The following is a 27,335-nucleotide window of genomic DNA, read 5'->3' as shown; positions in this document are numbered from 1 at the left end:
AGTACACTCTTTAGAATTAACTATAGCGCAATTAGTTATTACGTTTTAGGCATTGTTTACTAATGGTTTTACCCTAAACATTCTGTGGAGTGAAGTTTTGAATTAATTTCATACTTTGATTTATTTACTTAACTTTACTTCTCGTTATTGCACAAAACTTTGCGCAACAACGAGCATTTTGAGTTATGCGCTAAAATAAAAGAATGATCCACCTTCGTTAAATCTTTATTTATTATTTAATTTCGTTTAATCTTATCTCCAAGTCTCAAAATGTATAACTTTAAAGTTAAATTTCTTTTTACTTTTTAGTTCTCACATTGTCATTGCCATGCAATTCAAATCGCAAAGAGTTTCGTGCGTTCGTTTATTCATTTCGTTTGGGAATCGGAGATTTAGTGGTTTTCATATATTCTTGTAACTACGTCTAAGCACTGCTCTTCGAACTCAAAGCTACTTACTTTACGTTATACTTCGTGCATATAATGTATAATATATAGCTATTTTTTTACAAAAAACTTGTCTTATCCTCACATAGTATTTATATTATTCAGATATAAGTTTCATTATATTTTTATTTGTTTTCTACTGTATTACTACAATCACATTGTATTCTAGTACACATTCATTGTATCATCTGCTGTAACATCTTTATGTTTGTTCGTATAGGCCTATTATGTCAACACTGCGCATTTCCTTCAATGTTTCTCGAAGCGTTTCTCCATATGTTGAACTCGCATACCAACTGTAAACTCATAGGACGGATAGCTGTTCAACCATCGAAAGGCAGAGTTTAATTAACAATAATGCTTATCCCATGAGGCTGTAGCCTGTATGAGCACTAGCATTACCATGAGGCTCTAGCAATTGTTCTATCAGGAATAATACTTATTTTATTTTTCCACCTAACCGACTATTTCTTGAATATTCATCTATTACTAGAATAAATATGTTGTTATATATCTAGGTGTTATAGATTTACATCTCAAAATACTTGTCTAAAGTAACATTATTGCAAGAGAACCTTTTAATTAGTGTACAATACAGCTTGCATAAATTTTACGAGGAAAAACTCTGGAAATATGAGTGGGAAAAAAGAATCAAAGTGATGTGCAGTTTAATGAAAGTTGGATGAATGTATTAAACATTTTGGAGCAATAAATTCGCAAAAGAAATATATATTTGAAAATTTTTCCATATTTATAATCTTTATTATTATTATTTAAATCCAAAACGAAAACTGTTCTTTATTTGGAAACCAATATCTTTACACAAATTTAATACTCTTGAATTAGAGTACTCTTGAATTTTTAACATCTCATTAATATTAATTAAATTCACTTAATTCTTAAAACTCACTTAATTTACATACAGATTTACATAATTTGTTAATCAATTATTAATGACCACGTAGTGGTTTTCTTCAAAAAGTAATGAAACAGTTCTTCTGAAGATTGAACAGAAATTTCATCCTTGCTTAAAATATTAACCAAATAAATAGTAACAGGATAAACACTTACCATGAAGGGATTTAAGGTATGCTTTTCCAGCTGATATTAGTTGTCGAGCACACGGATTGAATTTTTCTAAGATGTTCTGAAACAGAATGCAAAGCAAAATATTTAGCTGTGCATAAAATACTTTCCAAATATAAAAGCTCAAATATCACACTTGTTACAAATCAACATATTTACTGAGCGTAAAACTAAAATTTGACATCTGACTTACGAAAGGAAATTCTTATTGCAGAGGCGCATGTGATAGAAAAACTGCTTTTACTATTTAATATAAAGATTAAAAGTTCTAGGACCTTTTTAATCGTTACAATTGTGAATGAATAATTTATTCGGCTGGTCTGCGATAGGGGAAACATGAAGCGTAGTTGTGAGATTAAAAAGATTACAATCTCTTTGCAAATATTTCATAAATTTCTGTTCAATTTCATGATTTTTTGTAGATTTATTTGAACTGCGATACAACGTAAACAAGCTTTTATAAAGGTGAGAGTTTCGTTAATACGTTTTAATTGAATCCCACAAACCTTTCGGTTTGCGCCACACAATATCACGAGTTCTCATCGTGATAGATTTAATTATTTTGCAATAATAACAGATTATATTTCATCGAATTTCCATATATGAAATTTTGGTTTTGCTTGATTTCGATCAGGCTGAAATAATAGCTACGGAACCGTCTTCATCGTTATGGATGCAAACATTTCAATACCTGTTGTTTCAAATAATCTAGCTAATTTCTGTTGCGACTATTTACGATTTTTGACTTTTTGGTATTTTACTGGAAAATACGTCCATGGAGATCAAAATAAACCATGGAGACAAATATTATATTAATAAATTCTCTCTCTAATATATTTAATATTTATTACAATACTCTAATGTAATTAATTACGTAAATATAATTGATTACCATCGAAAAATATCAAAATATTATTAATAAATATTTATAATAAATATATATATGTATATTTACTGTACGTTAGTAATAATAATAGTATTCCAAACATGCCACTGATATTCAGCAAAAAATTAATACATAGAAATATATTTAAATGAAGTATAACTATGGTAAAGAACTTAAAAATTACTTAAGATATTTTATAGCAAAAACGGAAATTTGCATGTTGATTATATAATTTGCTTAATAAATCCCTAATCAATATCCGAAAGAGAAAATTTGTTTCGACGCTCCTTTTAATTCGCCTTAAATGCTGCGTTAAGGAAATTACGTTTTAAATTAAATCCAGTTTTTCACTGTAATTTTGTCTTAACATTATTAAACTGGATGTTTTCCCATTTAAGACGGCTCATTGTGGTGAAATTGGTGAGATCATTAAATGCGACTATATACGATTCCAAAGACATGCATTAAAGACTCCCATTGCAAATTTTATTTATTATAATAATGCAAGTGTAACAATTTATAATAGTTGTAACAGTAATTGTAATGATTTAGTGTAACTTTGCAAGCATTGATATTTTAGGTACATGCATTTCACCATTTTAAAAGCGTTCGTGCTTTTTACAAGATATATACATACTAAACATAGTAACCACGAAATAGAAGGAAGGAAAGTCAGTGTTTCGTGAGTCTCTAGCAAGAACTTTGCTAGAAGCTGAAAGACTGCGAAACAGCCTCGTAAACAGCTATGAGCAATATCCCAGTAGGCACTCCGAACAATGGTGCCAAGACGCATGTGGCCTTGTGTAGCTTTAAGCGTTGAAGAAGTGGTTATTCCATTTGAATACTTTCTTTTAATTGATTAAATGAGCGAATAAATTCATCAGTAATACATCAGAAAAGCAATAAAATATTGCGCCAAGTGGTTTGTATAATATACTATTGTTTATACATCTAAATACTGTGCTCTCTGTATTTAGTTCTAACATATACATTAAGTTATTAAATATGCAATCTTTATATTTCAGATTCTTGATGATTCAATAACTTTTATGAAAATCTAAGCTCAGTTCTGTACATGCTTCAATGAATACATTCAGATGTTCTAATATTTCACCATTCAAAGCATTAAGTAAATTTTTGTCTATTTATGCATTTAAAATTGTTAATGCACGTACTCGATTATTGTGTAGCTGTTTCGTTACATCCGTTACAGATCAAAAAGCGCGAAAATCTTCATAAAAGCTTTTGCTGAGTTTCTTAATGATTTCTAGTTTGACAACAAAGCTGTCAACGAATTTAATCTGTGGTTTTCAATAGTATATTTATCATTATAGCATGAAGACCTCATGAGGTTGTTAATGGCTATTTGATTGCCAATGCCTTTTTTAAACTTTGCTTATGTAATGATTTAAACTGTAAAGCAAGAAATCCTATGCATCCGATTTTGATTGGAATAAAATTATACTCCCAGTTTAAACCTGTCAAAAAATCGTTAGAACCCTAAACCAAACGCATGTATAGTAGTATAAAGCGCATAATGAAAAAAGAATAAATAAAATAAATGGAATGGATCATTATGTGGGAAAAATTTACAAAACGAGAGAAATTAAATACTTTAATATTTTCTATTTTTCTTCTGTGAAACGTTATGTGTGAGATTCCTTTGTGAAACTGCCACTAATCCTCATGGCAATAACTATCAAGAAGAGCCCAAGAATCTTGAAGCATTGATTGTGCTCTTTCTAAGAGCAGAATCCAAGTCTTCCATTATGGAGCTGAAATGTTGGCCATTACACCACATGGAAACATAGAAGGAATGCCTTTAATTCCTTGTATTTACCTACCTACAGGAGAACTGGAGGGGAGGATGAGCTAACTCCTAATCGAACAGCAATCGGTGATGTATTATTGTCCATCTCCTTTAGTTCTTGTGCTTTAGAGTTATTAGGACTTTATTGGTCAATATATATTTACAAACTCAATATGCTTACACCGGCTTACTGTCATCAGATTACCAGACTTATACTTTCACCCCCTACATATTAAAAGCACGTATCTTAAATTTTTAATGCATAAGAGTGAGTAGTTTCAATGTAACATGTAACTTGACACGATGACTATGTAATATAATAACATTAATATTCATGCATATGTATAACATACATATTAATTCATAAACATGTTTAAAATATTTAAACTGATCGTACTATAATTAAACTTAAATAGTCCCCATATCAGTTTATAGAGCCCAATCTATCACCCAAAGTATTTTTTGAATATGTAATAATGTGTATCCAAGTACAATTCAAAGTATTTTGGAACATGTGTATTTTTTAATATATTTTTTAATGTTCATGATAATATACTATAGTAAATTAATGCATTTTATTACTTAAAGTTGCAACAGATATCAGGAAATGAGAAGAAACAAAAATATGTCATGGATGTTGTGATGAACGTAATTTATACAAGTTTACAAATTTTAAGATAAATATCCATGTAACTATGTAGTATGTTTCAAGATTTTCGTTTATTAAACTTCAGTATGCTTATGTAATGTTTCCTGTTATCCACAGTAACCAATAATAAATATTCAGGAGATATGTTTTACAAAATATGACCTTTATAATATCAGTTTTATATGCAAACATTGTAGAGTCATCATAAAAATTTTCGAAGCCAGTGAAAAAACTCTGCAATGTTTTAGTTGGTGTTCGAACTTTGGACATCAAATATTTTAGTCGGACGTTCTTTAAATTACATCAAGAATGCATGCAGTAAGCATGGACCGCTCCAATTTAAAGGGCGACTTAGGAGTCGAAGATCCAGTCGCCTGGACACGACAGTGAAATCATTTTGGAAGTTTTTGAAACCAGTCAACCGCACCTTACGATTCGAACTCTGGACGTCCCAACTGATAACCGGACGTGCTTATACACTGACTACCAATAAGTATTTGGACACCTATGCAAATGACGATATCTGTGGTCTCAAGGTACGCCACGGACTCCACCGGTATATATCGTGTAGGAAACAGCATCGGCTTTAGTCGCATGCAAGATGCCTCGCAGTTCGGAGCTCTCTGATTTCGAGAAAGGTATAATTATCGGGTATCACAAATGTGGCCGAACCTTAAGGGATATATCTAGCGATCTGAGGTACCCAATATCGACAGTGGCCTATGTGATTAAGAAGTGGAAGGTGAGGGGTGATTGTCGGAATGTGCCCCGAGTCGGCAGACCAACGAAACTGGGAGATAGAGATCCACGAGTGCTGTCCAGAGAAATTCGGAAGAATCGCACCCAACCAATCCAACCGATGACCCTCATCCGCGAGAAGTTTCAACAGGCATCTGGGAGTATTGTTTCAATGAATACCATCCGTAAGGAAGCACATCTGCTTGGTTTTCATGGTCGTTCTGCTGCCCATAAGAATTTGATCACAAAGTCCAACCGCGCTGCTCGGTTAATGTGGTGCAAAGCACATCGAAATTGGACCGTAGATCAGTGGAAACGGGTTCTTTGGAGTGACGAATCAAGGTTCACTCTTTACCGTTCGGATGGCAGGGTCTGGGTCTGGCGTCTACCTGGAGAACGTCTCCTGCCAGAATGCATTGTGCCAACAGTCAAGTTCGGCGGAGGTGGAATTATGATCTGGGGGTGTTTCTCCTGGTATGGGCTGGAACCCTTTGTCCCCATTCATGGTAAGCTCAACTCCGATGCCTACTGCACTATTTTGGATGACAATGTGCTTCCTACGTTGTGGCAGTTTTACGGGTTGGACCCCTGTTACTTTCAGGACGACAATGCCAGTTGTCATGTTTCGACGTTAACCAAGCCTTGGTATGGTGCCAATGTAGTTAGTTCATCGAATGGACTGGCCTGCCCAGAGTCAAGACTTGAACTCTATCGAGAACCTCTGGGACGAGTTGCATCGCCGAATTCAGGGGAGCACTACCCGTGCAAAATCGGTGAAGGAACTTCTATGTCTTCTCCAAGCTGAGTGGAAGAAAATACCACTAGCTGTCATACAAAGACTTGTGGAAAGTATACCCCAGAGGGTCCACGCTGTAATTACCTCTCGTGGAGGTTCTACCAACTATTGATTTTGAATAAAGTTAGTTTTTCTTTTCTATCACCAGGTGTCCAAATACTTATTGGTAGTCAGTGTAGTTATGTCACGAATGCACGCTATATAGACAGAGAAAATACTTTACACCACACAGTACATCTTAAAATGTGCAGAAAACAAAATTATTTTTGTAAATTCAGAAGGTTATGCAACTTTCAAGAACTTCAAAACACTGCATAATGTACACTGCTCAAAAAAAAAATGGGACAGTCCTATATCTCCCGATCTACTGGGCCGATTGACAAAATTCAAACTGCGTTCTTCATGTCTCGAAAGCGCGATATAGGATATATATTAGATTTACATATAGCACTATTCTAACATAGGTATTTTGACACAAAATCGGACTTTTTCTGAAATAACATACCAATTTTTTTACATATTTCGATTCTACGACTCAAATTACGCCTAAATATGAAATTTTGTAACATTTGGAGCGAAATTTACAGAGAAATTCACAAATTTATGTTGGCACTTTTTTGTCAGTTTGCGCCAAGAATACTTTACTTGGCGAACTTCTTAATATATGGCAACCTAGTTTCCTTTCCCGTGAGAGGAAAAAAAGTCACCATCGTTCCTTTTTTCCAAATAATATTCTTTATATTACATTTTTAATTATAACTTATTATTTTAAGTAATTTTTTCTTTTTCGAATTTCATTTTAATTGTTTAAGTTGCACGTTTTTTTTTTTTTTTTTTTGAATAACTGTTTTAAAAATTTCTATTTACCTATTCGAACTACGTAAATAAAGGTGCAGCGTTTATTTTTTTTTTTTCAAATAGTTTTCTTTATATATATTTTTCGTCATAGTTATTATTTTAGGTCATTTTTAAATTTTTATACTTTTATTTTAATTTTTTTGTGTTGCATTGTCTCTTCAGATAATTGTTTTAAAATTTTCTATTTATTCCTTCGAACTGAGCATTTTAAATATATTTATTAATATCAATTTTCCAGAATTTGATTTTATTTATTTGAACTGCGTTTCTTTCGGAAGAATACTTTGTAACCCAGACTACGATGCGTTTGAAAACTGCATACTATATTAAAAGAGAAAATACAGTAAAGCACAGTTTTACACGCCTTTCAATGTTCCGTTCAGAAAAAATATATATAAATAAGAGAGATGTATAACCGATATTTTAACTTAGGACGACTTGCATACACTGCTTTAAACAGTTTTATCATTGTGCCCATTGTTTTACACAATTTTATCCTACATTTGGTTTCTTAAAATGTTATTCATATTTTAGTCAAATATTTTATTTTTGAAAACGCAAGAATCAAATATCATAAGATTGAAAAGTTTTAAATTTAAAAAAATACGAATACTAAATTTTACGAAAAAATTTATTTTTCTTCTCTTTTTCTTTAAGCATTCTGAAAGTATATTGAAAAGTATCCAACTTTTCGAAACATTTTGGTATTTCTGACAATCATTTTAAATAAAGTTATCGCCTTCCATTTCATAAAGGCCCACAAACGGCCGAGCGGTAAAGTTGCTGAACACTGGTAGTTCACTCCGGGGTTCGAACCCCGGTAAACGGGCTGGTTGCATGGGCGTTTTCGTGGATTTTCTCATGTGTACCGCGTATGACAGCTGGTTTCCCTTAGAAAGATCTTCACGAAGTATTTCGTCAGAGCCTTTATCAGTCTTTAGAGGTTAAACATTTTGAAGGTATGAGATGAAAGTAAAGACTGGTTTCATCAAAAGGTTTTGGTTTATTTTATTATGACAAAGCACACTACGGCTATCTGCCTAAGGGGAGGGATGCCTTCGTGGAGGACTTTCTAAGGAAAACTGGCTCGTATACACGTTACACATGGGGAAAACCACGAAAACGCCCATGCAGTCAGCCCGTTCGCGGGATTCGAACCTCGGACCGAACTACCAGTGTTCAGCGACTTTACCGCTCGGCCGCTGTTTCATCAGGAAGGGAAAAAAAACATCTTTAGGTGACATCCACATACATCACTGGATAAACTCCTGAATCTTCCAATAATTCGATTGAGAAAATCATGGGATTCACCATTTATGATACGATATGATGTTCTATACGTAATTTACACAACCATATAGTTTAAAACCAGTCGCTCTTCACTTTAATCTGCAATGATATCGTTTTGTCTTTTCTGTTAACACAAGCTCAATTGATGGTATTTGCTGGTGTACACGTCCAAGTGTTTTCTCTTTGAACACCTGAATTCTTTGAAGTATCCTGAAAGTATATTCGAAAGCGTCCAACTTTTTGAACATCTTGGTATGTCTGACAGCCAAATTTCTCTGCAAATTTTTGCTTACTTTTCTCCCTAATTTTCTTCTTTCCTTCTACAGTTATTTTCAGTGCTCACACAAGAAAATTAAAATTTTTCGACTGCTAGACTTCCATACATTTTGCATTCTTTTCAATTATATGAATTGCGTTTCAGCTAAAGACAGCTTCTCATTTTCTAGTCATTTTAGCTATAAATAAAGTTTAAAGCGAAGTCCAAAGGATAAATATTTTAATTAAAAGATTTTTGCTAAATAACAAAGAAATAAAAGAGTCCAGCAGGGTTTATTCTGTACCACCGAGTGACCCGATTCTTAAATCGGCTGAAACAATCTAAATCATACTAAAGATCATGTTTTTTTTTTTTTTTTTTTTTTTTTTTTTTTTTTTTTTTTTTTTTTTTATACAGTCTGTAACGCGAGAGAAAAATTAGCTTCTTAAAACATTCTTTCTAAGAGAATTAATATAAAAATTTATATTTATATATATATTTTTAAACCTGGGACTTGAACCAAACTGTCAAACTTTTAAAGTTTAATTTACATGGTGGTTATAATTAAAGTTTCAAATTGAAATAGTCATAGAAGGAAAACTACTGGACCAAATGTTATCAAACTTGGGAATCGTGTAAAGGAGGTTATGGGAATTTATTTTCGGCGGAAAAAAAAAGAGTTCAAAAACTCACCATCAGGGGAAAAATGGCGCTGTATACAATATTGTTAAATGAAATAAGACACGAAAACATCTGTTTAAAATGTGTTTAATATTTTCCGAAACGTGTTACAAAGCATGTTCAATGTAGCGTCCAGCATTTTCCGAAAGCAAGTTAAATCATGTTACTGCATTCTCAACAGCAGCTCTTAGCATATCAGGTTTGGTTTTGGTTTGGTTTATTAGATTACGGGCAAAGCACTCGAGGCCTATCTGCCTTAAGGGAGGGATGCCTTCGTAGAGGACTTTTTAAGGGAAACTGGCTCGTATACATGTTACACATAGCATATCAGGAGGAATGTTATCAGTGTATCACATTTTTCATTTCTGCCAAATTGTTTAGATTATCACCATAAGCAGTGCTTTTGAGATAACCTCATAGACAAAAGTCACAGAGGTTGAGGTCTGGTGGGAAGAGGGGAAGTGTTGGCCTATAAGACGTTCATTCGTGAAATGTTGCCTAAGTAACTATGCGACACTCTTGAGGTGGTGCGCAGCCCTGCATAAAAATCGTAGTATCTAAAATTCCACGTTACTGCAGTTCATGTATCACGAAACATTTTAATATTGACTCGAAGTGAGTGCAATCGCAGTGGTCCAGCTGTCGACTGCTCTTCAGAAAAAAATGGTTCTGTTGTAAAATCACCATAAGCACCATAAGATTATCACCATAAGCAGTGCTTTTGAGATAACCTCATAGACAAAAGTCACAGAGGTTGAGGTCTGGTGGGAAGAGGGGAAGTGTTGGCCTATAAGACGTTCATTCGTGAAATGTTGCCTAAGTAACTATGCGACACTCTTGAGGTGGTGCGCAGCCCTGCATAAAAATCGTAGTATCTAAAATTCCACGTTACTGCAGTTCATGTATCACGAAACATTTTAATATTGACTCGAAGTGAGTGCAATCGCAGTGGTCCAGCTGTCGACTGCTCTTCAGAAAAAAATGGTTCTGTTGTAAAACTAGCTGTTATTCAACAGTAAACGGTGTGAAATGACTGTTATGCAATCGAATGCAGTAGGAGAATGCAATGGAACTAGATAGATAACATGAGAGATTTCTTTGGCCCAAATGGATTAAAAGCGTTTTGAATCAGTATCTTCATGTTTTAGTGCCGAATTCAGGCTTAAAAAATTACAAATTAGCGATCTGTAAGAAAACGATTTCCAGACTGTACCCGCTTGTGAGAATGATTTGCGATCTCACATTTTCTAATCGCTAATTCGAGGTTTTCACGGACGAAATTCTCACTTACAGGGATGGCGCACTCGACATTTATCGAATTTAACGTCTTTAAATGGTAATTTGCCTACTTCAAAGTTTCTTAAGGGTATACAACATATTAAACCCGTTTAACAAAAGGTTAAGTTAGATTCCGACCCATATTTCGTTTAACAATATTGCATACAGCGCCATTTCCCCCCTGGTGGTGAGGTTTTGAACTTCCTTTTTTTTCGCAGAAAATAAATTCCCATGACCTCCTTTACATGATTTCCAAGTTTGATAACATTTGATCCAGTAGTTTTCCTTTTATGACCGTTTCAATGTGGAACTTTAATTATAACCACTCTGTATATTATTAAATTTTAATTTGAGGCTATGCGTTATATGTATACCATGCGTAAAATTTTCGCTTTTATGGAAAAATAAAAAATCGAAGCAAATATACTTAGTATAATGGACCAAAACTGAAAACATTTCCCCTCCCTCCGAAAATAAAATATTGAAGTATATATTCACTGTATGTTAATAAAGTAATCAAAGTGTAATAAAAATAGATTATAGAATTTACGCTGATGTAACTTTTTGTCTGACTGCACAACATGTAATGGAAGAGAAGGTTTGTAGAGATCTGTTTTTGACATGCCTCTAAAAGTAGATGTCATATTAATTTTGTCTCTTCAATGTCAAAAAACTTTCCTTTGAGAGGCAACTTTAGTTTTTGGGAAAGAAAAAAAAATCACAAGAAGACAAACTTGAAGAACATGCAGGACGATGGAGTACACATACTTATTTTCCGAACACAAGCGGTTTTCCGACTGGTTATTGAATAATGAAAAGATGCATTGTCATGCAATACAGAACATTTGGAATACGTTTTCTGGCTGAATAACGTAAGATTAAAAGTCATCTGCTTAATTCACATCCATTTACAAGTCAACTACTCGGGCAATTGCAGAATCGTTTTGATCCTGAGCTTGTAAGACAAACCTAATATCACTGGATTTAAACACTTCTTTAATCTTCCGAGAACGTTCCTTCTTTAGCTCATATTCCAAGAATATTAAGTGAATACAATTATTGCCGAAGAAATTGAATATTCATTTGCACTACGGCTTGGTAGTTTACTAACGAGTTAACAAAACTTAAATTCTGCTTTTTGTGTCTAAGAATACAACAATATTTTAAATATTTACAAATAAAATATTAAATTGGAGCCTCATCAGTTGCCTAGCATTTGAAAAAAAAAAAAAAAAAAAAGATTGTTAAATACTAATTGTTTGCTGCTCAGTCAACCAGGCTGCATGGTTGGTTTTCGTAGTTTTTTAGGTTCTCTTTACAAAGATTATGAAAGCATCTTAATCAAATAGCTCCCATCTTCTTTCTATGTTCCAATAACCAACTAACCTAGTTTAAGAGCGATTTCCAAGTGAAGTTACTAGTAAAATCCGAATACTCATTAAAAATCATGTAGCTAGCCAATCGGGAGTAACATGAAAGATACGGCGCCAATAATTGAAATGTTGTTACGGTACGCTGTTTCTTAACTTCTTAACTTAGATGGTCATTCCTAAATTAAATAGCCCACCAACGGCCGAGCGGTAAAGACGCTGAACACTGGTAGTTCAGTCCGAGGTTCGAATCCCGCGAACGGGCTGGCCGCATGGGCGGTTTCGTGGTTTTTCCCATGTGTAATGTGTATACGAGCCAGTTTCCCTTAGAAAGTCCTCCACGAAGGCATCCCTCCCTTTAGGCAGATAGCCCTCGTGTGCTTTGCCATAATTAAATAATCCAATCCAATCCTTAATTAAATATAATTGATTTGTAAATTCTACTAGAACTGACGGTAAGAATTGAAGTGGAAATAAGTAATATGGTGTGCAATCTTGATTAATATAAAATTAAAAATATTTGCATACAAAAATGTTTGGATTCAGACAGAAAGTTTTTTGAAATATTTGCAATTACTTTATAAGAAGGATTTATTAATAACCGTAATAATTGCTTATTATATTACTGATGATTAGGATTCAGTTCTTGACAATTACATTCTAAATTAGAATTTTAAGGATATAATGAAAATACGTTACGCACAAAAATACATTTTAGGAAAAAAAATGAGTTGATTTTTTATGTTTTAAAACTTCTTAAATTTATTTAGTAAACATCGTATCCTCGTTGTTTATTGAATCCAGAATGTTAGTGTCGTTTATATAATTATTCTTACTTGTCCACAGAATCTGCTGACTTATCCAGCCATTAAGTAACTGCAGATCATTTCTACATAACCATTGAACTTCCATTAATTCATTCTCTAGAGGGTTGTATGTTTATATCATAATTTGACTTTTATAAAAAATGATTATTCTAAATATTATGTTTCTATAAAAATATATTGTGCTTTAAAAATATGGATGATAGTATCAGCCGCTCTTTCAGCCACTTCAAAAGCAACAGTTTGTTTAGAAATAAATTATGCAGTTAATGTCATAAAATTCAAATAAATATCAAACGAAAATTCTCAGTTTTAGACAATTTGATTTAAACGAAGTAAAGTAGCAGACGATAAAACGCCGAAGGTAAAAATTTACTCTTACAAAAACTTACTCTTAAATTTTTTAAAAAAAGAAAAGATACGAAAGAAATTTAAAAAAAATAGTTAAAAATTTGAATAATATCATCTATAATTTAAAAAATAGCCTTTCATATAGTATTAATAAATATTTATTACGCATCATTGAGGGAAAAAATGTCATATAATTAATTCTTCGTAAAATTTTACTTGAAGTTTAAGGTTAAAAATAGCTGTGGCAATTCAGTGTAACAAAAATCCATAGACCACATTTGGCGTTATTATCGCTCAAAAAAAAAAGGTGCCAAATTTCAAAACGCGAAATTATGTAAATTCATGTATATCTTCGAAAATTTTGAATAAAAAAGTCTAATTTTTTGCTGATATGCTTAAAAATACACCTACTTTAAGATGATGGTAAAAATTTTATAGGTTATAATTCAAAATGTTTTTCGAAAAATCTATAGAAATTATTTAAAAATAGAAATTTAAAAAATAAAACGCAAAAAATGGGTAAATTTTATTTGGAATGAACCAAAATTTCGAAATGTGAGAGAAAAAATCAAAAAGTTCAATAAAAAAAGAGATATTAATAAATATTTGCCAAATTCAATTAACATTGAGGAGCTAAAATTTTGAGAGCTAATATTTTAAAAACTATTCGTACGATTTTTACAAAACTTGGTATTCTGGCATAATTTGAGTCGTAGAATCAAAATATGTAAAGAAATTGGTATGTTATTTCAGAAAAAGTCCGATTTTGTGTCAAAATACCTATGTTAGAATAGTGCTATATATAAATCTAATATATATCCTAAGTCGCGCTTTCGAGACATGAAAAACGCAGTTTGAATTTTGTCAATCGGCCCAATAGAACGGGAGATATAGCATTGTCCCATTTTTTTTTTTTTTTTTTTTTTTTTTTTTAGCAGTGTACGTCACATTCCGAGTTCTAATAGCAGAACGAAAAAAAAAAAAAATAATAATCTCGATGATGTAACATGTACACGAATGATGCAAATTGTGTTTTATATCTTCTTTGACATTTTAAAAGAAACTTCGGCTTAAGCTGAAAATCCCAGATGGCTAATGGGTGTGCCGAAATTGAAATTGAAGATATCCATATCTCAGATTTTAAAACGTACAAAAAAATATTTTCGGTATTTTTAGGTACCTTTTATTAATTTGCATCGCTGAAATCAAATTTTCCTAAATTTCTTCTTTAGGCTACTATGTAATTGCATTAGATCAATTACGTTCATTTTATAAAAATACATTAATACATTGCATTAGTAAATAGCACAATAGTGAATAAATTGATCATATGGAAAAAGTAATGTTTATTTATACATATAAACACAAAGCATAACAAAAATATCGACATCAGTTACCTTAAAACATGTATTAAAATTCACTTTCCCCAGAATCTCGAATTTTTTCTTGAAGATGTTATTGACAAAAAGGTAAATAGATAGAAGAAATATATAAGAAAGAAGTGTGGACCGCCTATCCCCATCTTACCAATACTTTAAAGTGCAATCTCAACATATCGTAGGTAATGGCATTAGTTTTTTTCTTTTTACGATGGTCCTTTTGTCTTTTAAATAAAGGAGAAATTCTCTTTCGTGATCATTGATGTGATAAAAAGCCAGACTACGTACGCTATGCAAATTGAGTTATAGAAAATAATTTCTTTCAGAATTCTTTACATGCATCTTATCTTATGCCTGGCTGTTTCCTTTTAAAACTCTGTAATTAATAAATTTCATTACGAGAACTGGAATTCTGACGTGTTCTACTGAATTCTACTGAAGAAGATTCAGCTTTCTGAATTAAAATTTACTATTCAATTTGTATCAGGTAACTTCTTATCATTGCGAAGGAAAGGTCCATAAAAACTAAAATATGAGATGGTAAGATTTAATAAAAAAATTATGGTACGATTTCATGAAATCTCTGGGGAGAATATAATGTATGAAACGGAGTTAAAGAGCTTTTATTTAATTCACATTAACAAAAAGAGCACGCAAAAAAATTTCTAAGTATAAAAACTATCAGCATATGTACTATTGACAACACAATAGACATCGTGGTGATATTTAATTTCATTCCATGCTTTGGTAAATATATCTGTTGAAACTCTTGTAATTTTCTATACGTTCTTTTGCTGTCATATTATCAATTTCTTCACTGTAAGCTTGATTTTTGACAAAGCCACAGAGGAGGAAATCTAGCTATATAATATCAGGGCTTTTCACGGATCATGAAATAGTCCATTTTTGCGAATCCACAATACATCTTGCACATGATTTCATTCATCTCACACATGATTCGCAAAGCAGATTGCTTTTCCATTTTATTGAAAAGAGATCTGAAAGTCAGTGTTCTTCTTGATTTTTCGCCTGAAAATAACGTGGCGAAGTTTGAGCTCAGGTTGGAAGAGCCGTTTGATATTGAAAATGTAAAATTTACGACTTTACATATAAAAGTTACGAATGAGCAGAAAATGGTAGCTAACATTGATCAAGTAAAACAATGTTACAACAGAACTGATTTTGAAGTTTTACGATAGTTTTTTCAGGAACCTGGAAGCCAGCGAAGAAATAATGATTTTGAAACCTCGCGGTTTATTACCCCAACAGAGAAACGGAAATTTCAACGAATGGAAGGCCAGCAAAGCGAGTTCCACTGCAACCAGTCCCAGGGCGAAATCGCCAATCATGACGGCAAGGAGAACTGTTCCATCACAGAAGGGTCTGGACTCAGCGAAAAATATCTCATCAGACGTTCGCGGTTGCCCATCGACAACCGACTCAACAGAGGCCAGGCACGATCCAGTACGAAGAAATCTGAGGGGCGGCAAAAGGTCCGCGGATTCTACATCCTCGTCGCTCTCGCAGATAAGGAAGGCCAAAAGAAGGGTAAAGGGCCCAGGCAAGGAGATCTGCACAGGAAATCAAGCGGAGAGCCGAATATCAACATCTACAACCGGAAAGAAAGGCAGCTCTATTCGTCAACAGAGGACTTAACAGGAACAAATTCCTGCGGGAAAATGAAGGCCACCCAAGGAGGAAAGTCCGACTTCAAACCCTAATTGCTGAATAAACTGCTTCCATGTACATGGGACTGCTCAAGCGAGACAATTGTTAGATGCTGCTAAAAGCAAGATTTGTTTTTAGTTTGCAAGTTCACGAGAAAGCATACTATATCTTTTAGTCGGGAAGACTTGAAGCTACAATTCAAAATTTAATTTTTCCAAAAGGATTGTAAACTATATACAGCAACTGTGTACGTTTTGATGTAAAATGAATCTGAAAATGTTACTATGTTAAATGTGTAAAAATGTTTGTACAGAAAGTAAACTTTATATGATGAATGTACGAGTAAAAGTGCTTTAAAACTTAAACTTTGTTTACATGAAATAAAGTTAATAGAATTAAGCTCTCCAGTTACACGGAATTTTAAAACACTTTCGGCGTGTAGTACATAGTATTGATATTAAGATGTCATTTTAGGTTGCTCGCTTAAACACAACATATACACGCTCGAATCTTAACAGAATAAATTTTTCGTGAGCGTTGGGAAAATGAGTTAAAAGTATGAGTGAATAAAATCTGATTGAGGGTCAAATAAATGTAATAAAATGTAAATTTTTCGAGAAAGTGGAAAATGTTTACCCTGTATAGAGTACTAATACTTTTTCCTCCCACATATATTGGAAGGACGAGATAAATTGTCATCATGATTCAACTTAGTCAAGATGATGTGTGCAGCTCAGGCGGCTTGAAGGAAAAAAATTTGTAAAAATAATTTTTTTTATCTTAGTTTTAACTTAGGTTTAGATCATTTTGTAAAGTTGGCCCTAAAAAGAAGTTAAAATTTCGATTTTCAGTAGTATAACTGAGTTGGAGAAATCTAATCTTTGAAAAAAGTTAGAAAGTAAAATTTAGAGAAAGTTTTTCTAGAATTTAAAACTCTCAGCAAGGTTGTTTGGAGACCTTTTTGTTCGAATCCTTAAATCATGGTGGAGAAAAATGTTAGATATATTTAATTTTATAACAATTATTTTAATTTCAAAGTGCTCTCCTATCAATTCTTGTTCCCACTTAAAACTCCCTACCAGAATAAGTTTTTACAATCGCGTTTAATGCAAATGATATATTAATAGTATTCAAGGAAGGTTCAACTTGCTTCGAAAGAGAGAGCTAGGAATTCTGAGTAGCGCGTATTTGCTTTTGGGCTAATCTCTCTTAAAGCTGTTACGCTCGGCTGTATTATTATGTCCCTTTCTACACTCTCAGACAAAAAAAAAAAAAAAAAAAAAAAAAAAAAAAAACGACGCAAATCGACGCACCGAGAAGATATAAAGCAAATTGGACACAAATTGATATGCATACAAGTTTCGACGGAAAATGCAAAATTTTACATTTTGGCTGCCTATGAATGAACGGTTGTCGCTACAGCGCAACTGGCAGGATATTTAAGAGGGGAAATTACGATTCCAGGTCATAAATTCTTCACGAATTTCATTCCGTGTACTCTGGTAGACAGTAACTATGCTTCGCATACAGATGCGCGAACGATATGCGCAGATGTCAGAATTTGAGAGAGATCGTGTAGTTGGACTCAAAGAAGCCGGTTGGTCTTATCGCCGAATAGCTCGACATTTCAGCAGGAGCAATGCCACTATTAGGCGATATTGGCAGGAATGGGTGAACCATGGCCGCACACAGCGTCAAGAAGAAAGCGGTAGGCCTAGAGAAACGACTGAACGTGAAAACCGAGCAATCGTCAGAGCGGAACTCACAGCCCCAGATGCATCATTATCATCGATTGTACGTGCAACTAGTGCTTCAGTCACCGCAAGGACCATTCAGAGACGGCTCACAGAAAGGGGGCTGAGGTCACGGCGCCCCTTGCGCCGACTACCATTGACCTCTGTACAATGTCAAGCCCGTTTGCAGTGATGTCGGGCTCATTCACACTGGAATGTCACTGACTGGAGTAGAAGAGTCTTCAGTGATGAGTCCCGCTTTGAACTGAGCTTCGATGAGCAGTGAAGGCGAGTCTGGAGACGCCCCGGACATCAGTTTGATACTAATCTTCCAGCAGACAGGCCGACAACCAGGAGTGATGGTCTGGGGTGCCATTTTATTTCATAGTACGACTCCTTTGGTTGTCATCCGTCGCAACCTTAAAGCACAGCGGTCGACTAAGTTCTAAGGCCCGTTGTGTTGCCCTTGATATCACGCCACCCTGGGCTTGCATTTCAGCAAGATAATGCCCGCCCTCACACTGCACATGTTCCTACTGCTTGCTTTAGTGCTTGCCGAACATTACCTTGGTCAGCAAGGTAGCCGGATCTCTCTCCTATTGAGCACATTTGGAGCATTATGGGCAGGGCTCTCCAACCAGCTCGGGATGTTGACGATCTAACGCGCCAGTTGGACAGAATTTGGCACGATATCCCTCAGGAGGACATTCGCAACCTCTGTCAATCGGTGCCAAGCCGAATAACTGCTTGCATAAGGGCCAGAGGTGGACAAACGGGTTACTGACCTTTTTCACTTTGTAAAGCTCTATCACTTCAATAAATCATCCAGTTTTTCTCAAACTGTAACCATTTGTCTTTCTGTAGATGTGTATCACTTCTACCCATTCGTCCCATTCAAATAACTCCTTCTTGGTGCGTCTTTTTTTTTTTTTTTTTTACCTGCTTAAGAGTGCATATTCTCCGGCTAGTTTAAATTAAGGGCCAACTATGTTAGATACTTGTATTAGCTTCAGCTAAGTCTAGTTAGTTATAATCTTAGTTAGTTATGGTCTGAGTTCTTATTTCTTATTCTTAGTTTAAGCACGAGTGGAGGCTTTGTTGTAAGCTCGAGAAAGGAACCAACTGTTATTCTGAGTTGAGTGAAATAAATGGTATTTTAACCCTTCTTGAGTCTATATCTTTAGTTATTTGAAATCTACTATTATTTAAATTTAATTAACTTAAAATTTTCTTTTTACGAATAGAGAATACTTGTTAAATTCAAATTTCATTTCTTGCAGTAATGGTGCAAGAGAATTATTTAATTTAATACAACTTTTCTTTTAAAACAATGTACTATGTATATATATAAAGATATTGTTATGAATTTTGCATAATTTAATACGAACGAATTCAAGAAAAGAAAAGCTTTGCCAGAAAAATATTATTAATGATGCAAGTCTATTTAACATTGTGGTAAACGGCTACCTCGCTAAATTGGCGAGATCTCGTCGAGTTGGAGATGGTTTTGGAAAAAAAAAAAAAAAAGTCATCCCCGAATTTGGCGAGAAATTGCATAAGTAGCCATTTAGTTTGGTCACTATATAACTTTAACTGAAAAACTGTAATTGTTCTCTAGATGTAACTGTAACCGTATCTGACTCTTATATGTAACTTCAAGTGTATATGCCTTCCAGTAATTTCGAGAAATCGAAGGTACTGGAAGTTCCTCCCTGGCCAGGGGAAAGTTATATGAGACCGGAAAAAGCATCATTTCTCAGTTTTCTGTTTAGAGTTGACTTTAAGGTTGAGTTTTTAATTTAGTGTTTAGGAGTTCTGAGGGATCTACGTGCGAACTTCTTCCTTTTGCGTGCACTTTTCATTGCGCTGTGTTTAATGTTTTTAGTTGTTTGAAGTGCTAACTACTAACTGTGCTCTTTCATACTGAAAAGAGCTGAACGAGTATTTTTGTTGGAAGTTGCAGAACTGTAAAGTATTTCTTTAGAAAAAATAAATTTTATCAAGCTCTCATGGGTTCTGTGTGCGTTCAGTCTATTAGGAACGCGTACGCACGTAACAATATATACACGTGTATTTTCCATTTTTAATTACCTTTGAAGTTCTCAATTAAAAATTTTAAATATGCTTATAACTTTTTCATTTTACTTAGATATCAATTTTTCTATTGAAACAGCTTATTTTCGTATTGCAAACGCGGCTTCATAAGACTGGTTTAGAGCTGTTTCTGCTGTGTAGAAGCGATGTATCACTGTAGTAAATAACATAGCTTAGAATCTGAAATTATGCGTATACCTTTTCTGTATCATTAACTCAACCAAATGTTATATTTTTTGTAAAACCAGTGCTTTTCTAAACTTTTAAAATTTTCATAAGGCCTTTGAGTAAATTTTTTTACAAAGGTTTAATATTTTCCGAAATGGAGTAATACTAAATCAGTTCAAAAATAAACATATTTTTCGCATTGCCAAACAAATAGTACCTTGCTTTCCCCAACGTTTGTAATTACTACAGAGAAGTTTTCCTCATTAAGCTTTTTATTCTCAGTAAATTTTCCAAAGAATATGAGAACAAGTTATCTTTAAAAACAGAAAATTCAAAATGATAGATTTCAGCTTGTTAACGTTTTCTCAAAATCGCCGATTTCCTCGTCATTTCTCTTTTCTTTGAACGTTTAATTAAAACAATTTATTTTTCTTCGTCTAAGAACTTTGCTATCCAAGATAATCAACAACGTAACTTAAGAAACTACATTATTAGAATTATTAAATCACCAGAATCAACTTGAGATCTGATTCATTACTTCATTTAAACAACTTTTTTCCTTCTTTTATCAGTTTAAATTCTGGAATACCCATAATTTCCTGCGGCATTTTAAATGCCAACTAACATCATACGGTTTAATATACATATATATATATATATATATATATGCGCTGTATTCGTGAACTAATTGCCCATGTTTTAATACTTTTGGATGGAAATTCCTTACATTTGATCTTCAGTGATGGTGTTTTTCGACGAAGGTAATCCTGTCTGCTTATTGCCACCGCGGCATATCGGAATTCTGAAGCAAAACAAATGGAGCTCAAATGTTATTGATTGCCAATATTGTTCTGGGGCATTAGGAAAACACTGAAGAGGCTTTTATTCCATAGAAACTAGTTGCAACACTTTGTTAGTGTAACAGTTTCGCCTTAGGTTGCTCCCGCTGCTGACGTATGCCCGGGCGGGAAAGGCGGGAGGGAATGGTAGGGGTTGATGGATTGTTCCGAGCATTACGTCTTCTGTTCGAATACCTTCATTTCTAGCAGAGAAAAAAAAATATTATCGTAAGCTAACAAATACCCAGGTGTAAGTAAGATAACAAATTGAGACACATTAAAGTAGTTAGTTATCTTGAAGCGGGTGACAACAGAAAGTTTTACTATTTTCTTTATATTATTTTTAAACCTGACAAGAATTTTACGTCTGTTATTAAAAAAAAAAAAAAAAAAAAAAATCTTAAGAGGTTGAGATTCCGAAACTCTTTAAATATTGTACATTAAGCAGTTTTTTAAAAAAAATATGAAAAGTGGTGTATTCTTTCTACTCAGGAAAAATATTCATTCTAACAGGAAAAGCCTCAAATTTACTCCCGTATGTAGGTGTCCCTCTCGTATGTAACTCAACTTTAACAATTAAATATGCCCTAGAAAGAGCAGAAATTTAAATATTTAGAATTTCTTTTATGCTTCTTTGCAAATGACTGAAATTCCATTGCAGTTACTAATATGAATTATAAGAACTGAATTTGTTAAATTCTTTTTTAAAAATTTTACAGAAACATTATTGTAAATTCTTTAAAATATTTTTCATCAGAAAAGTCAAGAGAAATCTAGCTAAGATAATGCACATCGTGATAATGCACAAGTAATTTGGTGTATAATTTGTACCAATTGGTATTAATCCGCTCAATTTCCTCAATAGTCAAAAATTCACAGTAAAAACCTTTTTCGAAGTTTCATGCAATTTTTGAAATTCAAAGTATACAAATTATTATTTTTTCAGAATTCATGTTTCACAGAATTTATAGCTTTTTCTTGTAGATATAAAACATATTTGACGAATCATTTTACAACTGAAAGAACAATAGAAAAATACGTTATTATCTGGAATTCAGCGTTTTCTACGGTTTGCTTCCATAAGACTGGAGCAATGTCATTATTTTAATGATTTTATCTTGTCATGTAATTGTTTAATGTAAGATAACGCTTACATGCTGTTTTCGGTGCAGGTAATTTGCTGTGGTACTGCTTCACCAAGAACTTTCTTTGCATCCAAAGAACGAGATTTTTATTCTGCCACTATAAATATTTCACAAGTTACAATGCTCGTAATCGGAGGGCACGTCAAACTAAAAATGGCGACAGTAGCTAATTAGAATATTTAGCTAAATTACTCTGCATTTTTCATTCTAGACAGATTTCCATACCTTCTAGAATATGCGACGTAATTCAGAAAAATTAGAATGTATAAGATCAAGTAGATTGAGACAAAGGAGATAACAGGAAATTAAAATATAAAGCATACGCACTAATCTTATGATCGAAAAAATCTAGGTATCAAATCTTGGTTATCATAGTTTGTTTTTAATTTTTAAATATGACTACAAGTAAATGATATGATATGCTGCATTTTATCATAATTACTATGCATGACAGAAATGCACGATAGAACAGGAATGATAAAAATAACTAGCATTTTATGGATCATTATAATAATAAAAATAATTTATATGTTCCATATATTTCTGTCTTATAAATCTGTAATTAAATTCCCTGAGATAATTTAATACAAACTCAAATGTAGACAAACTTCATGTCTTACTCCTGTTAATTAGATATTAACGGAATTCTGAATTTTAAAGATCTTTCTTGCATTCTAAGTTACCTAAAATGCTTCATAACTTCCTAGGATTAAAAATGATCATAATCTGAGCATCACAGAACTAAAATCTTTCTTAAAATTTCATAACTAAAATTCAAACTTTCTTAATATTTTTAAAAATCATCACTCAAAATACACTTTTTTGTCATTTGTGGTGGAGTTAAAATTAAAAATTATTTTAAAACTTATAATCACTGTGAAGAAACGTATAGAAATCGTTGTAAAAATAAATGGTTTAAGAAAAAAATTTCAAGTAGCTTTTAGAGTTTAATTAATACTTTCTTATAATAAAAAAGAGATTTCCGTATAAGAAATTTTAAAATCAAATCGCATATATTATCTTATTATGAATATCGTTACCTTAATTTATTTTAAACTAATATTGTAGTTTATCTTCTCGATGAGATTGTCTGCTATTTAAGTGTCAGTACATATTAAAAAATATACAGAATCACATAAACACTTTCATCTCCCTTTCCCAAAATATGCTATTTATCACTTACTTTTCCTAACGTCTACAGATCTAAACCCCCTTTTGTCAGCATACTTTCCGTAGATTCACTAGCAGGGCAGCTTTTAACAGTTATCCAAAACTTCAATTAACGTTACGAAAAACTGCATATGTGACTCATCACTTGTATTATGCTTTTGTAGAGCTTCTAAAGGCTTACATATTTCTAAAAGGAATGGAGGTATTGTGCATTGTACAAACCGATGACACTTCGTTGTCATTAACTCTATACTAGAGGAATCGTCAAGAACTTTTCCACGATTTCAAGGCCTTTATATCAAATGACATTTAGCTTCATTACACAACATTTCTTTTATTCTGCTCGGATTTACTCAGATCTCCTAGAATATGTGACGTAAATCAGAATAATTAGAATGTACGATATTAAGTGGTTTAAAAGTAAAGGTATGATAAAAAAAGTTATAAAAATTACGAACTAATTGTATGATAGAAATTCCAAAGTAATACAAATGTTTAGTTTTTAGATACCATTAGAACTGTCGAAGCAAGAATCTTGATAAATCAGCAGTGCCTTCCCCAAGATTAGAATTTTGAACTTCTGATTGCCAGCCGGAACTTCTTCCAGTTACACCACGATGGTATGCCTTAAGGAAAAAGAAAATACCACACATTTTCTCCTACTTATACGTGACCAGGAAGAAGAAGAACTCGGTCACAAAATCCAAGTCGTGACGGATTAACATTCACCGCATTTTAGTTGGGAGCCACCGTAGACGTTTTTTGAGATAAGAAATATTAGAAATCAGAAATTCTCTCACTGGGATACGAACTCCCGATTACTAGCCGGAAAAACTTTCAATTACATCACGAAGGGATGCTAATAAAAGAAGAGTGAGGAAGGAGGTAATTCTTTATAGTCTCTCTACTTTGATTGGTAAGTGGAAGTGCGATTGGAAAGGAGAGAGACTTAGTTGCCGAATCCAGGTGATGACGAATTATCATCCACTAAATTTTAGTTAAGCGCAGCTACAGAACGATTACCTATTTATCAGAGCATGAAATATAAAAAAGCAGCAATGCTCTTGCCGGGATTAGAACACCGGCCTTTCCCCGTGTCAATCCTACGTACTTCCAGTTACACCACTAACACAAAGATAAAGAAGGACAGAGTTCGTTACAAGTTGATAAATGTGAAGATTTTATAAACTTCTGATTTGTTTGGCGAAATGAATTATCGAAAACAGTGTTTAACAAGTGAATGGCTTCTTGAGCCTGCCAGAGATTGCATTCCACATCAATGGATGACTTTGAAAGCAAATCCTTCAATTCTCTCTTCCCTTTGGAACGACATCGCTGTATTTATTTAATTCGATATTGTTTTATCTGCATTATAATCAAGAAGTTCCATAACTTTTTCATCTGTGTAAAATACAGTCTTCCTGATGAAGAACTGTCCAGAATACATGGATCTATAGCACTAGGAAAAGATCTGAAGGAAGCACTTTTTCAATGACGTTACGATATTTGGCTTCTACGAAACAGCTCCAAATTCGATATTTAAGATCATTTACTACTTTCAAGGATACATTAAATGCCTGGACCTCCGCAATCACTTTGATATCAACTTCTGTGAATGGTTGATTATTTAATTAATAAAGTTTGGCAAAATGGCACCAAAGAGCCAATTGCCTATTAATGTTTCATAATTTTGACAAATGGCAGTTTGTTTACACAAAGGACTGCTTTTTAGTATAGTGATGGTAAGGAAATCTGACCTTCATTAAAGTTCCAAACTGTTGTTTTAATAAAGATATACGATCGACGAAGGACGATAAGAAGTCAATGACTAAACCAATAGCGTTGGCTGGGATTTTCTCTTTCAAACACGAAAGAATTTCTGAATATATTTTTGGAACAGAGAAACAATAAGATAAATAGCGCTGGAAATTGCAATTAAAACCTGACGAAAGCAGATATTGAAATTCATACTAAAATAACAAATACTTTCATTGAACCGAAAGCTTTGACTTATTTGCGTAAGCAGACCTAGACCTCTCAATTATTAGTTATGGTATAGGCGTACTTTCCGATATTATTTCGGCTCTTCACTGACCGCAGATCTATCGAAACTTCGTGCAGCTTCGAAATGTTGCCACTATCCATTCAAATCGGTAAAAATTGAATACAGTATTGTCTCTGTTGAAGCATTTTTTGAGCTATGAACATTTGTAAATACTTCAATGAAACATTCTTAATTGCTCATGCCAGTGTTATTTAATGCAATCCTTTTGCTCAAGGGATCCAATATAATACCCGCACGACTACATCTTGAATAATTGAGTCTTTTCTTATTACTTAAATGCACAGCCCTCTATAGGATATTAAATTACAATAAATGAATGCCAAGGAAAATTTTTCCTATCATTTAGCTTAACCACTTTGTACACAGCATATTAGATATAAGATTTTATACTCTGTATTTTTACTTTCTGGAAGACCAATTTTTAAATTAATATTAAATCATAACTGCTTAGCTTGAAATTGTATCAGATGTTGAACCGAAATCTAAGTAGAAGTATCAAACTGCAATTTAATTTTAATAAACTTTACATTTTTAATTAATTTTTTAACTAATTGAAATTTTAATGGTAAACTCTTCGACGTGTCAAACGAATATGAAGTTTCAAATCGCAGTTTTCTTTTTTCACAAATTTTTAAATGCTGGATCATAACAAAACATTTTCAAATATAATATTAAATAAATCCACACAAATTTACATAAATATGAATTAAATGACAATTTTTTATTAATATGTTATAACTTAATTAACTTAGTAAGTAATAACTTAACTTAGTTAATATGTATAAACTATAATATTATAACTTTATCAGTTATTGAATTTGATTTGCATTCTGTAAGAATAAGAATAAAAAATTAATTTTCTTCCATTATGTTTTCATTCATAGTGCTTTCTTGAGGAGGTTTTTTTTTAACCCTTACTTTCAATTTTTTCTTTACAGATTGTAGAAAGAAACTTAAAACAAATTTTTGGCAACAGCACAGCTCTTAGTTTCCAGCATTCTTTGCAAATAATGCAAGGTACACGCGGATCAAAAAGGAGGAAAAAGTGCACGAAAAGGCATCGAAGCGTAATATCATGAATTTGCAGCCCTGCCGTATATTTCGCAATTCAGAGAACTTAAGGAAGGCTTTTTTTTTCCTTTTTTCGTAAGACCCCTGCCCTAAAAAAATGAGTTTCCATCCTCCGTAGTTACTAAGAGGAGCTTAAAAAGAAAGGCTGGTGTGAAAGACTTTACAACGAAGCTTACGGTGGATTTTCTGGATGAAGAAAGTCAAATGCTTCTTTAAAAATATGTTTCGCAATAAATGTCTTACATAAAATAATTTATGAAGTGTTTCTTTGGAGTTATCTTTTTTATCTTTTTTATGTTATCTTGCAACATTTAATAAAGTTCAGATTAAAACGTCCCAGAATGTTTCATTAGTAGATAGGCTTGGATTAGCTTCTTCAATTACGCTAATTTTGTTATAAAACTTAGACGAATTACGAAGTTTGTTCTATTCCCACAAATTCTTTTAAAAAGATTAAGAATAAAAAATGATGTAAAGTTATATGAAATATTGTTTTCATAAGTGTAAAACTTAGTGTGCCATTCTTGAAACAAGTAAAGGTATCTGGTTTGTGCAAATTAGTTTTGATATAGTCTTTACAGTTATGCTATTTTTTATTTAAACTAGTTTATAAACATTATGGTACTTAAATCTGCTAAATGTATAAATTCTACATTAGAAAATAAATGTAATATTTTCTAACAT

At 33.0% G+C, this 27,335-nt stretch overlaps 1 protein-coding gene and 1 long non-coding RNA gene across 3 annotated transcripts in view; one reads left to right on the top strand and one right to left on the bottom strand.

Annotated features, from left to right (window-relative positions):
- Nucleotides 1–26,954, top strand: part of LOC146996778 (uncharacterized) — a 190,698-nt gene extending 163,744 nt beyond the window's left edge. The window contains exon 3 of the long non-coding RNA XR_015041662.1: nt 26,519–26,954. This is a non-coding gene — a long non-coding RNA (uncharacterized LOC146996778). The remainder of the gene's footprint in view (nt 1–26,518) is intronic.
- The window catches only part of LOC118191452 (BAR/IMD domain-containing adapter protein 2-like), a 509,223-nt gene that overhangs the window by 446,196 nt on the left and 35,692 nt on the right, over nt 1–27,335 (bottom strand). For both annotated transcript variants that reach the window (XM_085818518.1, XM_035362253.2), the window contains exon 2: nt 1,518–1,593. In XM_085818518.1, coding sequence (XP_085674644.1) covers nt 1,518–1,593 — 76 coding nt within the window. The remainder of the gene's footprint in view (nt 1–1,517; nt 1,594–27,335) is intronic.

Source organism: Stegodyphus dumicola, chromosome 6 (assembly GCF_044657685.1).
Source record: "Stegodyphus dumicola isolate Sdum_Otavi_A_Nest chromosome 6, ASM4465768v1".
NCBI classification, from domain to species: domain Eukaryota; kingdom Metazoa; phylum Arthropoda; class Arachnida; order Araneae; family Eresidae; genus Stegodyphus; species Stegodyphus dumicola.
The sequence above is the reverse complement of the archived record's forward strand: the minus strand, read 5'-3'. Positions and strand labels throughout refer to the sequence as shown.